Genomic DNA, 14,486 nt, shown 5'->3' with positions numbered 1-14,486 from the left:
GAGGTGCTGTCATCTCTCAGTACTAGACCCTGTTAACTTCCTCTCCTCTCTCTAGGTCGTAGTGGAGGTGCTGTCATCTCTCAGTACTATAACAGGACCCTGTTAACTTCCTCTCCTCTCTCTAGGTCGTAGTGGAGGTGCTGTCATCTCTCAGTACTATAACAGGACCCTGTTAACCTCCTGTCCTCTCTCTAGGTCGTAGTCGAGGTGCTGTCATCTCTCAGTACTAGACCCTGTTAACTTCCTCTCCTCTCTCTAGGTCGTAGTCGAGGTGCTGTCATCTCTCAGTACTATAACAGGACCCTGTTAACTTCCTCTCCTCTCTCTAGGTCGTAGTGGAGGTGCTGTCATCTCTCAGTACTATAACAGGACCCTGTTAACTTCCTCTCCTCTCTCTAGGTCGTAGTCGAGGTGCTGTCATATCTCAGTACTATAACAGGACCCTGTTAACTTCCTGTCCTCTCTCTAGGTCGTAGTGGAGGTGCTGTCATCTCTCAGTACTATAACAGGACCCTGTTAACTTCCTCTCCTCTCTCTAGGTCGTAGTCGAGGTGCTGTCATCTCTCAGTACTATAACAGGACCCTGTTAACTTCCTGTCCTCTCTCTAGGTCGTAGTGGAGGTGCTGTCATCTCTTAGTGGAGGTGCTGTCATCTCTCAGTACTAGACCCTGTTAACTTCCTCTCCTCTCTTTGGGTCGTAGTGGAGGTGCTGTCATCTCTCAGTACTATACCCTGTTAACTTCCTCTCCTCTCTCTAGGTCGTAGTGGAGGTGCTGTCATCTCTCAGTACTATAACAGGACCCTGTTAACTTCGTCTCCTCTCTCTAGGTCATAGTGGAGGTGCTGTCATCTCTCAGTACTATAACAGGACCCTGTTAACTTCCTCTCCTCTCTCTAGGTCGTAGTGGAGGTGCTGTCATCTCTCAGTACTAGACCCTGTTAACTTCCTCTCCTCTCTCTAGGTCGTAGTCGAGGTGCTATCATCTCTCAGTACTATAACAGGACCCTGTTAACTTCCTCTCCTCTCTCTAGGTCGTAGTCGAGGTGCTGTCATATCTCAGTACTATAACAGGACCCTGTTAACTTCCTCTCCTCTTTCTAGGTCGTAGTCGAGGTGCTGTCATCTCTCAGTACTATAACAGGACCCTGTTAACTTCCTCTCCTCTCTCTAGGTCGTAGTGGAGGTGCTGTCATCTCTCAGTACTAGACCCTGTTAACTTCCTCTCCTCTCTCTAGGTCGTAGTCGAGGTGCTATCATCTCTCAGTACTATAACAGGACCCTGTTAACTTCCTCTCCTCTCTCTAGGTCGTAGTGGAGGTGCTGTCATCTCTCAGTACTATAACAGGACCCTGTTAACTTCCTCTCCTCTCTCTAGGTCGTAGTCGAGGTGCTATCATCTCTCAGTACTATAACAGGACCCTGTTAACTTCCTCTCCTCTCTCTAGGTCGTAGTGGAGGTGCTGTCATCTCTCAGTACTAGACCCTGTTAACTTCCTTTCCTCTCTCTAGGTCGTAGTCGAGGTGCTATCATCTCTCAGTACTATAACAGGACCCTGTTAACTTCCTCTCCTCTCTCTAGGTCGTAGTGGAGGTGCTGTCATCTCTTAGTGGAGGTGCTGTCATCTCTCAGTACTAGACCCTGTTAACTTCCTTTCCTCTCTCTAGGTCGTAGTCGAGGTGCTATCATCTCTCAGTACTATAACAGGACCCTGTTAACTTCCTGTCCTCTCTCTAGGTCGTAGTGGAGGTGCTGTCATCTCTCAGTACTATAACAGGACCCTGTTAACTTCCTCTCCTCTCTCTAGGTCGTAGTCGAGGTGCTATCATCTCTCAGTACTATAACAGGACCCTGTTAACTTCCTCTCCTCTCTCTAGGTCGTAGTCGAGGTGCTATCATCTCTCAGTACTATAACAGGACCATGAAGTTGAGAAGACGCAGACAGAGCAGGCCTTCCATAAAGGACTTTTCCCGCTCCGCACGGCCCAGTATCCGTGGTTACGGCATGGAGACAGACTGCATGGAGACCGAGGGCGTGGATGAGGAGGGTGAGGTCACTCATTTAAACGTTACACACGCACTGAAATACCGACATTTTTGTGGTTGTAATGATGCCATAACCCACGCATAACTAATGTGTGTGTCTGTCTGTCTCTGTGTGTGTGTCTGTCTGTCTCTGTGTGTGTGTCTGTCTGTCTCTGTGTGTGTGTCTGTCTGTCTCTGTGTGTGTGTCTGTCTGTCTCTGTGTGTGTGTCTGTCTGTCTCTGTGTGTGTGTCTGTCTGTCGCTCTGTGTGTGTGTCTGTCTGTCGCTCTGTGTGTGTGTCTGTCTGTCTCTGTGTGTGTGTGTGTCTGTCTGTCTCTGTGTGTGTGTCTGTCTGTCTCTGTGTGTGTGTCTGTCTGTCTCTGTGTGTGTGTCTGTCTGTCTCTGTGTGTGTGTCTGTCTGTCTCTGTGTGTGTGTCTGTCTGTCTCTGTGTGTGTGTCTGTCTGTCTCTGTGTGTGTCTGTCTGTCTCTGTGTGTGTCTGTCTGTCTCTGTGTGTGTGTCTGTCTGTCTCTGTGTGTGTGTCTGTCTCTGTGTGTGTGTCTGTCTGTCTCTGTGTGTGTGTCTGTCTGTCTCTGTGTGTGTGTCTGTCTGTCTCTGTGTGTGTGTCTGTCTCTGTGTGTGTGCGCGTCTTTGCGCTGCAGGGCGTAAGCGTGACCAACTGGTCAACAACCTTCAGAACCTCTCTCTGAGTGACCGGGTCAGGATGCTGCGAGCCATGCCTCTCTCTGTGGCAGAGAAGAGTGAACTAAGGTATCTATACTCCTCTACCATCCTGCTGTCCATCTCTCTATCCTGCTGTCCATCTCTCTCTCTCTCTCCATCCCTCTATCCTGCTGTCCATCTCTCTCTCTCTCTATCCCTCTATCCTGCTGTCCATCTCTCTCTCTCTCTCCATCTCTCTATCCTGCTGTCCATCTCTCTCTCTCTCTCCATCCCTCTATCCTGCTGTCCATCTCTCTCTCTCTCTCCATCCCTCTATCCTGCTGTCCATCTCTCTCTCTCTCTCTCTCTCCATCCCTCTATCCTGCTGTCCATCTCTATCTCTTTCCCCATCTCTCTATCCTGCTGTCCATCTCTATCTCTCTCTCTCCATCCCTCTATCCTGCTGTCCATCTCTCTCTCTTTCCCCATCTCTCTATCCTGCTGTCCATCTCTCTCTTTCTCCATCCCTCTATCCTGCTGTCCATCTCTCTCTCTTTCTCCATCCCTCTATCCTGCTGTCCATCTCTCTCTTTCTCCATCCGTCTATCCTGCTGTCCATCTCTATCTCTCTCTCTCCATCCCTCTATCCTGCTGTCCATCTCTCTCTCTTTCTCCATCCCTCTATCCTGCTGTCCATCTCTCTCTCTCTCTCCATCCCTCTATCCTGCTGTCCATCTCTATCTCTCTCTCTCCATCCCTCTATCCTGCTGTCCATCTCTCTCTCTCTCCATCCCTCTATCCTGCTGTCCATCTCTCTCTCTTTCTCCATCCCTCTATCCTGCTGTCCATCTCTCTCTCTCTCCATCCCTCTATCCTGCTGTCCATCTCTATCTCTCTCTCCATCCCTCTATCCTGCTGTCCATCTCTCTCTCTTTCCCCATCCCTCTATCCTGCTGTCCATATCTCTCTCTCTTTCTCCATCCCTCTATCCTGCTGTCCATCTCTATCTCTCTCTCTCCATCCCTCTATCCTGCTGTCCATCTCTCTCTCTTTCTCCATCCCTCTATCCTGCTGTCCATCTCTCTCTTTCTCATCCCTCTATCCTGCTGTCCATCTCTCTCTCTCCATCCCTCTATCCTGCTGTCCATCTCTCTCTCTTTCCCCATCCCTCTATTCTGCTGTCCATCTCTCTCTTTCTCATCCCTCTATCCTGCTGTCCATCTCTCTCTCTTTCTCATTCCTCTATCCTGCTGTCCATATCTCTCTCTCTTTCTCATCCCTCTATCCTGCTGTCCATCTCTCTCTTTCTCCATCCCGCTATCCTGCTGTCCATCTCTCTTTCTCATCCCTCTGTCCTGCTGTCCATCTCTCTCTTTCTCCATCCCTCTATCCTGCTGTCCATCTCTCTCTCTTTCTCCATCCCTCTATCCTGCTGTCCATCTCTCTCTCTTTCCCCATCCCTCTATCCTGCTGTCCATCTCTCTCTCTTTCCCCATCCCTCTATCCTGCTGTCCATCTCTCTCTCTTTCCCCATTCCTCTATCCTGCTGTCCATCTCTCTCTTTCTCCATCCCTCTATCCTGCTGTCCATCTCTCTCTTTCCCCATCCCTCTATCCTGATGTCCATATCTCTCTCTCTTTCTCATCCCTCTATCCTGCTGTCCATCTCTCTCTTTCTCCATCCCTCTATCCTGCTGTCCATCTCTCTCTTTCTCATCCCTCTATCCTGCTGTCCATATCTCTCTCTCTTTCTCCATCCCTCTATCCTGCTGTCCATATCTCTCTCTCTTTCTCCATCCCTCTATCCTGCTGTCCATCTCTCTCTCTTTCTCCATCCCTCGATCCTGCTGTCCATCTCTCTCTCTTTCTACATCCCTCTATCCTGCTGTCCATCTCTCTGTCTATTTCTCCTCTCTCTCTCCTATCAATTCAATTCAAGGGATTTATTGGCATGGGAAACACATGTTAGCATTGTAAAAGCAAGTGAAGTAGATAATAATATACAAAAGTTAAATCAACAAAAATGAACAGTAAACATTACACTCACAGAAGTATCTCTCTCTCTGTCCTCCCTGCAGTTCTATCAATAGGTCTCTTCCATAAGTGAGTGACAGAGGAATAGAGTATCATCTTGTAACCACCTCCCCCCTCTCTCCCCCATCCCTCTCTCTCCTCCCCCCTCTCTCCCCCATCCCTCTTTCCCCTCTCTCCCCCATCCCTCTCTCCTCCCCCTTCTCTCCCCCATCCCTCTTTCCCCTCCCCCTCTCTCCCCCATCCCTCTCTCTCCTCCCCCCTCTCTCCCCATCCCTCTCTCCTCCCCCCTCTCTCCCCCATCCCTCTCTCTCCTCCCCCTCTCTCCCCCATCCCCCCTCTCTCCCCCATCCCTCTCTCCCCTCCTCCCTCTCAACCCCATCCTTCTCTCTCCCCTCTCCCTCTCTCCCCATCCCTCTCTCTCCCCCATCCCTCTCTCTCCTCTCCCCCTCCCTCTCTCCCCATCCCTCTCTCTCCTCCCCCATCCCTCTCTCCCCCATCCCTCTCTCCCCCATCCCTCTCTCTCCTCCCCCCTCTCTCCCCCATCCCTCTCTCTCCTCCCCCCTCTCTCCCCCATCCCTCTCTCCCCTCCTCCCTCTCTCTCTCCCCTCCTCCCTCTCTCCCCCATCCCTCTCTCCCCCCATCCCTCTCTCTCTCTCCAGGAGGTTGGCTGACAGGAAGGGTCGACGCTCCAATCACAGTCAGATCCCCTGTTGCAGCCAGCTCAAGTATCACATCATCATCGTAAGTCACACAGTCAGATCTCCTGCTCCAATATTACATTGGTCCAGTTTCTGATACATTTCAGGCGTCCACCACGTCATGCACTCTGCAGCTGGCCATCAGACTGCTGGATCATGTGATGTGGTTGTTATCTGACATGTCGAACACCTATCCAGGCCTCAGCTGATCTGTCTAGACAGCAATCATGGTGTTTGTCTTAGTTTCTGTGGGTGTCAGGGGTTTACAGCTGTGGTCTCCCAGCGGTCGTGACAGACACAGGCAGACAGACAGACAGACAGACAGGCAGACAGACAGACAGACGTATGTCATGTTGGTGGGTGTTTCCTGTAGCTGTGTATCACAATCTACTGATGGTGTTCTAGTCCTCTTGTCCAGGACTTAATGTCCCTGTGAGGGTGAATCATACGGCCCATTCTCTTAGACTAGGCCCTGCTCATTATGGGTGATTCATACGGTCCATTCTCTTAGACTAGGCCCTACTCATTATGGGTGACTTGTACGGTCCATTCTCTTAGACTAGGCCCTGCTCATTATGGGTGAATCACACGGCCCATTCTCTTAGACTAGGCCCTGCTCATTATGGGTGAATCACACGGTCCATTCTCTTAGACTAGGCCCTACTCATTATGCGTGAATCGTACAGTCCATTCTCTTAGACTAGGCCCTGCTCATTATGGGTGAATCACACGGTCCATTCTCTTAGACTAGGCCCTACTCATTATGGGTGAATCACACGGTCCATTCTCTTAGACTAGGCCCTGCTCATTATGGGTGAATCACACGGTCCATTCTCTTAGACTAGGCTCTGCTCATTATGGGTGAATCGTACGGTCCATTCTCTTAGACTAGGCTCTGCTCATTATGGGTGAATCGTACGGTCCATTCTCTTAGACTAGGCTCTGCTCATTATGCGTGAATCGTACAGTCCATTCTCTTAGACTAGGCTCTGCTCATTATGGGTGAATCACACGGTCCATTCTCTTAGACTAGGCCCTGTTCATTATGGGAGAATCACACGGTCCATTCTCTTAGACTAGGCCCTGCTCATTATGCGTGAATCGTACGGTCCATTCTCTTAGACTGGGCCCTGCTCATTATGGGTGAATCACACGGTCCATTCTCTTAGACTAGGCCCTGCTCATTATGGGTGAATCACACGGTCCATTCTCTTAGACTAGGCCCTACTCATTATGGGTGAATCACACGGTCCATTCTCTTAGACTAGGCCCTACTCATTATGGGTGATTCAAGTGGTCCATTCTCTTAGACTAGGCCCTACTCATTATGGGTGAATCGTACGGTCCATTCTCTTAGACTAGGCCCTACTCATTATGGGTGAATCACACGGCCCATTCTCTTAGACTAGGCCCTGCTCATTATGGGTGAATCACACGGTCCATTCTCTTAGACTAGGCTCTGCTCATTATGGGTGAATCGTACGGTCCATTCTCTTAGACTAGGCTCTGCTCATTATGGGTGAATCGTACGGTCCATTCTCTTAGACTAGGCCCTGCTCATTATGGGTGAATCGTACGGTCCATTCTCTTAGACTAGGCCCTACTCATTATGGGTGATTCAAGTGGTCCATTCTCTTAGACTAGGCCCTGCTCATTATGGGTGAATCGTACGGTCCATTCTCTTAGACTAGGCCCTACTCATTATGGGTGAATCACACGGCCCATTCTCTTAGACTAGGCCCTGCTCATTATGGGTGAATCACACGGTCCATTCTCTTAGACTAGGCCCTGCTCATTATGGGTGACTCACACGGTCCATTCTCTTAGACTAGGCTCTGCTCATTATGGGTGAATCGTACGGTCCATTCTCTTAGACTAGGCTCTGCTCATTATGGGTGAATCGTACGGTCCATTCTCTTAGACTAGGCCCTGCTCATTATGGGTGAATCGTACGGTCCATTCTCTTAGACTAGGCCCTACTCATTATGGGTGAATCACACGGCCCATTCTCTTAGACTAGGCCCTGCTCATTATGGGTGAATCACACGGTCCATTCTCTTAGACTAGGCCCTGCTCATTATGGGTGACTCACACGGTCCATTCTCTTAGACTAGGCCCTGCTCATTATGGGTGAATCACACGGTCCATTCTCTTAGACTAGGCTCTGCTCATTATGGGTGAATCGTACGGCCCATTCTCTTAGACTAGGCTCTGCTCATTATGGGTGAATCGTACGGTCCATTCTCTTAGACTAGGCTCTGCTCATTATGGGGGGACGTCAAAGCAGAGTTTCTCAGATGTTTCTCAGAGTTTCTGAGGTAACTAAGTTATTATGAGACGTTTTTAGTTAATGAGGAAACAGAATGCGTGTCCTATAATTCTAATTCTCTTTTCAATGGGTTAGTATGTGGACACAAACACTACTGTAGTTAACACTGACCCTCTCTTCCCCTCCAGGCTCTGAGACATAGCTGGTACAGTTGTCTCTCCTTCCTCCACTCCCTACAGCTGTGGCAGGTAAGGCTGTCTCTCTCTCTCTGTCTCTGTCTCGCTCTCTGTCTCTGTCTGTGTCTCTCTCTCTCTGTCTCTGTCTGTGTCTCTCTCTCCCATTGTATCTCTGTTCTTTCTCACCATCTCTGTTCCTGTTCCTCAGGTGGCGCTGAAGAGGGTGAGCGGTCGTTTCGGCACCGGCGTCCTCTCTTACTTCCTGTTCGTCAAGACCCTCCTCTTCTTCAACATCTTCCTGTTCCTGGTCACGGGTTTGTTGCTGGCCGTGCCCCAGGCAGTACACCCCCCCACATTAACCCAGGGACACGAAGCCTTCTCTGGGCTGGAGCTGCTCACTGGAGGGGTAAGAACCAGACACCCCGAACCAAACACACTGTCCCATACCTCCAAACTGCACCAGGCAGTACACCCCTCCAGGCTGCTCACTGGAGGGGGATCCCCATACCAAACATACCACCCCCTCTAACACCCCCTGCCCCACTCTCCCTCCCTCCCTCTCTCCCTCCCTCTCTCTCTCTCTCCCTCTCTCTCTCTCCCTCTCTCCCTCTCCCTCTATCTCTCTCCCTCTCCCTCCCTCTCTATCTCCCTCCCTCTCTCTCTCCCTCCCTCTCTCTCTCTCCCCCTCTCTCCCCCTCCCTCTCTCTCCCCCTCTCTCTCTCCCCCCCTCTTTCTCCTCAGGGTTATTTCTCAGACTCAGTGATGTACTATGGTTACTATAGTAACTCTACCCTGTCTAAGGACTGTAGAGTCACTAGTAGCAGTATGGAGCAGCAGCCCAGTCCCTCTGTATCTAGAAGGACAATGGAAACAGACTGTGGAGTGAAGCCGTCCTACAACATGCCCCTGGCTTACTTCTTCACCATAGGACTGGCTTTCTTCATCACCTGCATCATCCTCGTCTACAGGTGTGTTTGTGTTCTTGTCTCTCATCTCAACTTTCACTTTTTGATCGGGTGGGGGGTGGGGGGGGGGGGCAGATGTTTTGAACACAGTGTATTTAGGATATGTTAAACTACAGCAGCACTTACAATAGTAACAGTTCACAAAGTAAGGTGTGTGTGTGTGTGTGTGTGTGTGTGTGTGTGTGTGTGTGTGTGTGTGTTTGTGTGTGTGGGGTGTGGTGTGGTGTGTCGTTCCCCCAGCATGTCCAAGTCGTTTGGTCAGAGTTTCCGTATAGACAAGTCACATGGTATCCTGGCGATGAAGGTGTTCTGTTCCTGGGACTTTAAAGTCATCAAGAAAACCTCCGTCAAACTCCGGTCTGAAAACATCTGCATTCAACTCAGGGTAGGGACACGTACACACACAGGGTAGGGACACGTACACACACAGGGTAGGGACACGTACACACACAGGGTAGGGACACGTACACACACAGGGTAGGGACACGTACACACACAGGGTAGGAACACGTACACACACAGGGTAGGGACACGTACACACACAGGGTAGGGACACGTACACACACAGGGTAGGGACACGTACACACACAGGGTAGGAACACGTACACACACAGGGTAGGGACACGTACACACACAGGGTAGGAACACGTACACACACAGGGTAGGGACACGTACACACACAGGGTAGGGACACGTACACACACAGGGTAGGGACACGTACACACACAGGGTAGGGACACGTACACACACAGGGTAGGGACACGTACACACACAGGGTAGGGACACGTACACACACAGGGTAGGGACACGTACACACACAGGGTAGGGACACGTACACACACAGGGTAGGGACACGTACACACACAGGGTAGGGACACGTACACACACAGGGTAGGGACACGTACACACACAGGGTAGGAACACGTACACACACAGGGTAGGAACACGTACACACACAGGGTAGGAACACGTACACACACAGGGTAGGAACACGTACACACACAGGGTAGGAACACGTACACACACAGGGTAGGGACACGTACACACACAGGGTAGGGACACGTACACACACAGGGTAGGGACACGTACACACACAGGGTAGGGACACGTACACACACAGGGTAGGGACACGTACACACACAGGGTAGGGACACGTACACACACAGGGTAGGGACACGTACACACACAGGGTAGGGACACGTACACACACAGGGTAGGGACACGTACACACACAGGGTAGGGACACGTACACACACAGGGTAGGGACACGTACACACACAGGGTAGGGACACGTACACACACAGGGTAGGGACACGTACACACACAGGGTAGGGACACGTACACACACAGGGTAGGGACACGTACACACACAGGGTAGGGACACGTACACACACAGGGTAGGGACACGTACACACACAGGGTAGGGACACGTACACACACAGGGTAGGGACACGTACACACACAGGGTAGGGACACGTACACACACAGGGTAGGGACACGTACACACACAGGGTAGGGACACGTACACACACAGGGTAGGGACACGTACACACACAGGGTAGGGACACGTACACACACAGGGTAGGGACACGTACACACACAGGGTAGGGACACGTACACACACAGGGTAGGGACGCGTACACACACAGGGTAGGGACGCGTACACACACAGGGTAGGAACACGTACACACACAGGGTAGGAACACGTACACACACAGGGTAGGAACACGTACACACACAGGGTAGGAACACGTACACACACAGGGTAGGAACACGTACACACACAGGGTAGGAACACGTACACACACAGGGTAGGAACACGTACACACACAGGGTAGGAACACGTACACACACAGGGTAGGAACACGTACACACACAGGGTAGGAACGCGTACACACACAGGGTAGGAACGCGTACACACACAGGGTAGGAACGCGTACACACACAGGGTAGGAACGCGTACACACACAGGGTAGGGACGCGTACACACACAGGGTAGGGACGCGTACACACACAGGGTAGGGACGCGTACACACACAGGGTAGGGACGCGTACACACACAGGGTAGGGACGCGTACACACACAGGGTAGGGACGCGTACACACACAGGGTAGGGACACGAACACACACAGGTTAGGGACACGAACACACACAGGGTAGGGACACGTACACACACAGGGTAGGAACACGTACACACACAGGGTAGGAACACGTACACACACAGGGTAGGGGCACGTACACACACAGGGTAGGGGCACGTACACACACAGGGTAGGGACACGTACACACACAGGGTAGGGACACGTACACACACAGGGTAGGGACACGAACACACACAGGGTAGGGACACGAACACACACAGGGTAGGGACACGAACACACACAGGGTAGGGACACACACAGGGTAGGGACACACACAGGGTAGCGACACACACAGGGTAGGGACACACAGGGTAGGAACACGTACACACACAGGGTAGGGACACGTACACACACAGGGTAGGGACACGTACACACACAGGGTAGGGACACGTACACACACAGGGTAGGGACACGTACACACACAGGGTAGGGACACGTACACACACAGGGTAGGGACACGTACACACACAGGGTAGGGACACGTACACACACAGGGTAGGGACACGAACACACACAGGGTAGGGACACGAACACACACAGGGTAGGGACACGAACACACACAGGGTAGGGACACGAACACACACAGGGTAGGGACACGAACACACACAGGGTAGGGACACGTACACACACAGGGTAGGGACACGTACACACACAGGGTAGGGACACACACAGGGTAGGGACACGAACACACACAGGGTAGGGACACGAACACACAGGGTAGGGACACGAACACACACAGGGTAGGAACACACACAGGGTAGAGACACACACAGGGTAGGGACACACACAGGGTAGGGACACACACAGGGTAGGGACACGAACACACACAGGGTAGGGACACGAACACACACAGGGTAGGAACACACACAGGGTAGAGACACACACAGGGTAGAGACACACACAGGGTAGGGACACACACAGGGTAGGGACACACACAGGGTAGGGACACGAACACACACAGGGTAGGGACACACACAGGGTAGGGACACACACAGGGTAGGGACACACACAGGGTAGGGTCACACACAGGGTAGGGTCACACACAGGGTAGGGACACACACAGGGTAGGGACACACACAGGGTAGGGTCACACACAGGGTAGGGTCACACACAGGGTAGGGACACACACAGGGTAGGGACACGTACACACACAGGGTAGGAACACGTACACACACAGGGTAGGGACACACACAGGGTAGGAACACGTACACACACAGGGTAGGAACACGTACACACACAGGGTAGGGACACGTACACACACAGGGTAGGGACACGTACACACACAGGGTAGGGACACGTACACACACAGGGTAGGGACACGTACACACACAGGGTAGGGACACGTACACACACAGGGTAGGGACACGTACACACACAGGGTAGGGACACGTACACACACAGGGTAGGGACACGTACACACACAGGGTAGGGACACGTACACACACAGGGTAGGGACACACACAGGGTAGGGACACGTACACACACAGGGTAGGGACACGAACACACACAGGGTAGGGACACGTACACACACAGGTTAGGGACACACACAGGGTAGTGACACGAACACACACAGGGTAGGGACACGTACACACACAGGGTAGGGACACACACAGGGTAGAGACACGTACACACACAGGGTAGGGACACACACAGGGTAGGGACACGAACACACACAGGGTAGGGGCACGTACACACACAGGGTAGGGACACACACAGGGTAGGGACACGGACACACACAGGGTAGGGACACACACAGGGTAGGGACACGTACACACACAGGGTAGGGACACACAGGGTAGGGACACACACAGGGTAGGGACACGTACACACACAGGGTAGGGACACACACAGGGTAGGGACACGTACACACACAGGGTAGGGACACACACAGGGTAGGGACACGAACACACACAGGGTAGGGACACACACAGGGTAGGGACACGAACACACACAGGGTAGGGACACGAACACACACAGGGTAGGGACACGAACACACACAGGGTAGGGACACACACAGGGTAGGGACACACACAGGGTAGGGACACACACAGGGTAGGGACACACACAGGGTAGGGACACACACAGGGTAGGGACACACACAGGGTAGGGACACGAACACACACAGGGTAGGGACACACACAGGGTAGGGACACGAACACACACAGGGTAGGGACACGAACACACACAGGGTAGGGACACGTACACACACAGGGTAGGGACACACACAGGGTAGGGACACGTACACACACAGGGTAGGGACACACACAGGGTAGGGACACGAACACACACAGGGTAGGGTCACACACAGGGTAGGGACACACACAGGGTAGGGACACACACAGGGTAGGGACACACACAGGGTAGGGACACACACAGGGTAGGGACACGAACACACACAGGGTAGGGACACACACAGGGTAGGGACACACACAGGGTAGGGACACGTACACACACAGGGTAGGGACACACACAGGGTAGGGACACACACAGGGTGGGGACACACACAGGGTAGGGTCACACACAGGGTAGGGACACACACAGGGTAGGGACACACACAGGGTAGGGACACACACAGGGTAGGGACACAGACAGGGTAGGGACACACACAGGGTAGGGACACGTACACACACAGGGTAGGGACACACACAGGGTAGGGACACACACAGGGTAGGGACACGTACACACACAGGGTAGGGACACACACAGGGTAGGGACACGTACACACACAGGGTAGGGACACACACAGGGTAGGGACACGAACACACACAGGGTAGGGTCACACACAGGGTAGGGACACACACAGGGTAGGGACACACAGGGTAGGGACACGTACACACACAGGGTAGGGACACGAACACACACAGGGTAGGGACACGAACACACACAGGGTAGGGACACGTACACACACAGGGTAGGGACACGTACACACACAGGGTAGGGACACGAACACACACAGGGTAGGGACACGTACACACACAGGGTAGGGACACGTACATACACAGGGTAGGGACACACACAGGGTAGGGACACGAACACACACAGGGTAGGGACACGAACACACAGGGTAGGGACACGAACACACACAGGGTAGGAACACACACAGGGTAGAGACACACACAGGGTAGGGACACACACAGGGTAGGGACACACACAGGGTAGGGACACACACAGGGTAGGGACACGAACACACACAGGGTAGAGACACGAACACACACAGGGTAGGAACACACACAGGGTAGAGACACACACAGGGTAGAGACACACACAGGGTAGGGACACACACAGGGTAGGGACACACACAGGGTAGGGACACACACATGGTAGTGACACGAACACACACAGGGTAGGGACACACACAGGGTAGGGACACACACAGGGTAGGGACACACACAGGGTAGGGTCACACACAGGGTAGGGACACACACAGGGTAGGGACACACACAGGGTAGGGTCACACACAGGGTAGGGTCACACACAGGGTAGGGACACACACAGGGTAGGGACACGTACACACACAG

General features: G+C 52.5%; 1 protein-coding gene across 4 annotated transcripts in view; it reads left to right on the top strand.

Moving 5' to 3' along the window:
* Positions 1-14,486, top strand: part of tmc6b (transmembrane channel-like 6b) — a 55,139-nt gene that overhangs the window by 17,190 nt on the left and 23,463 nt on the right. For all 4 annotated transcript variants that reach the window (XM_090195363.1, XM_090195364.1, XM_090195362.1 and 1 more), the window contains exons 5-11: positions 1,878-2,048; positions 2,686-2,794; positions 5,379-5,460; positions 7,875-7,934; positions 8,071-8,268; positions 8,604-8,830; positions 9,068-9,212. In XM_090195363.1, the coding sequence (XP_090051489.1) occupies positions 1,878-2,048; positions 2,686-2,794; positions 5,379-5,460; positions 7,875-7,934; positions 8,071-8,268; positions 8,604-8,830; positions 9,068-9,212 (992 nt within the window). The remainder of the gene's footprint in view (positions 1-1,877; positions 2,049-2,685; positions 2,795-5,378; positions 5,461-7,874; positions 7,935-8,070; positions 8,269-8,603; positions 8,831-9,067; positions 9,213-14,486) is intronic.

This window comes from Oncorhynchus mykiss, chromosome 13 (assembly GCF_057628025.1).
Source record: "Oncorhynchus mykiss isolate SJ-2025 chromosome 13, ASM5762802v1, whole genome shotgun sequence".
Classification (NCBI taxonomy): Eukaryota; Metazoa; Chordata; class Actinopteri; order Salmoniformes; family Salmonidae; genus Oncorhynchus; species Oncorhynchus mykiss.
The sequence above is the reverse complement of the archived record's forward strand: the minus strand, read 5'-3'. Positions and strand labels throughout refer to the sequence as shown.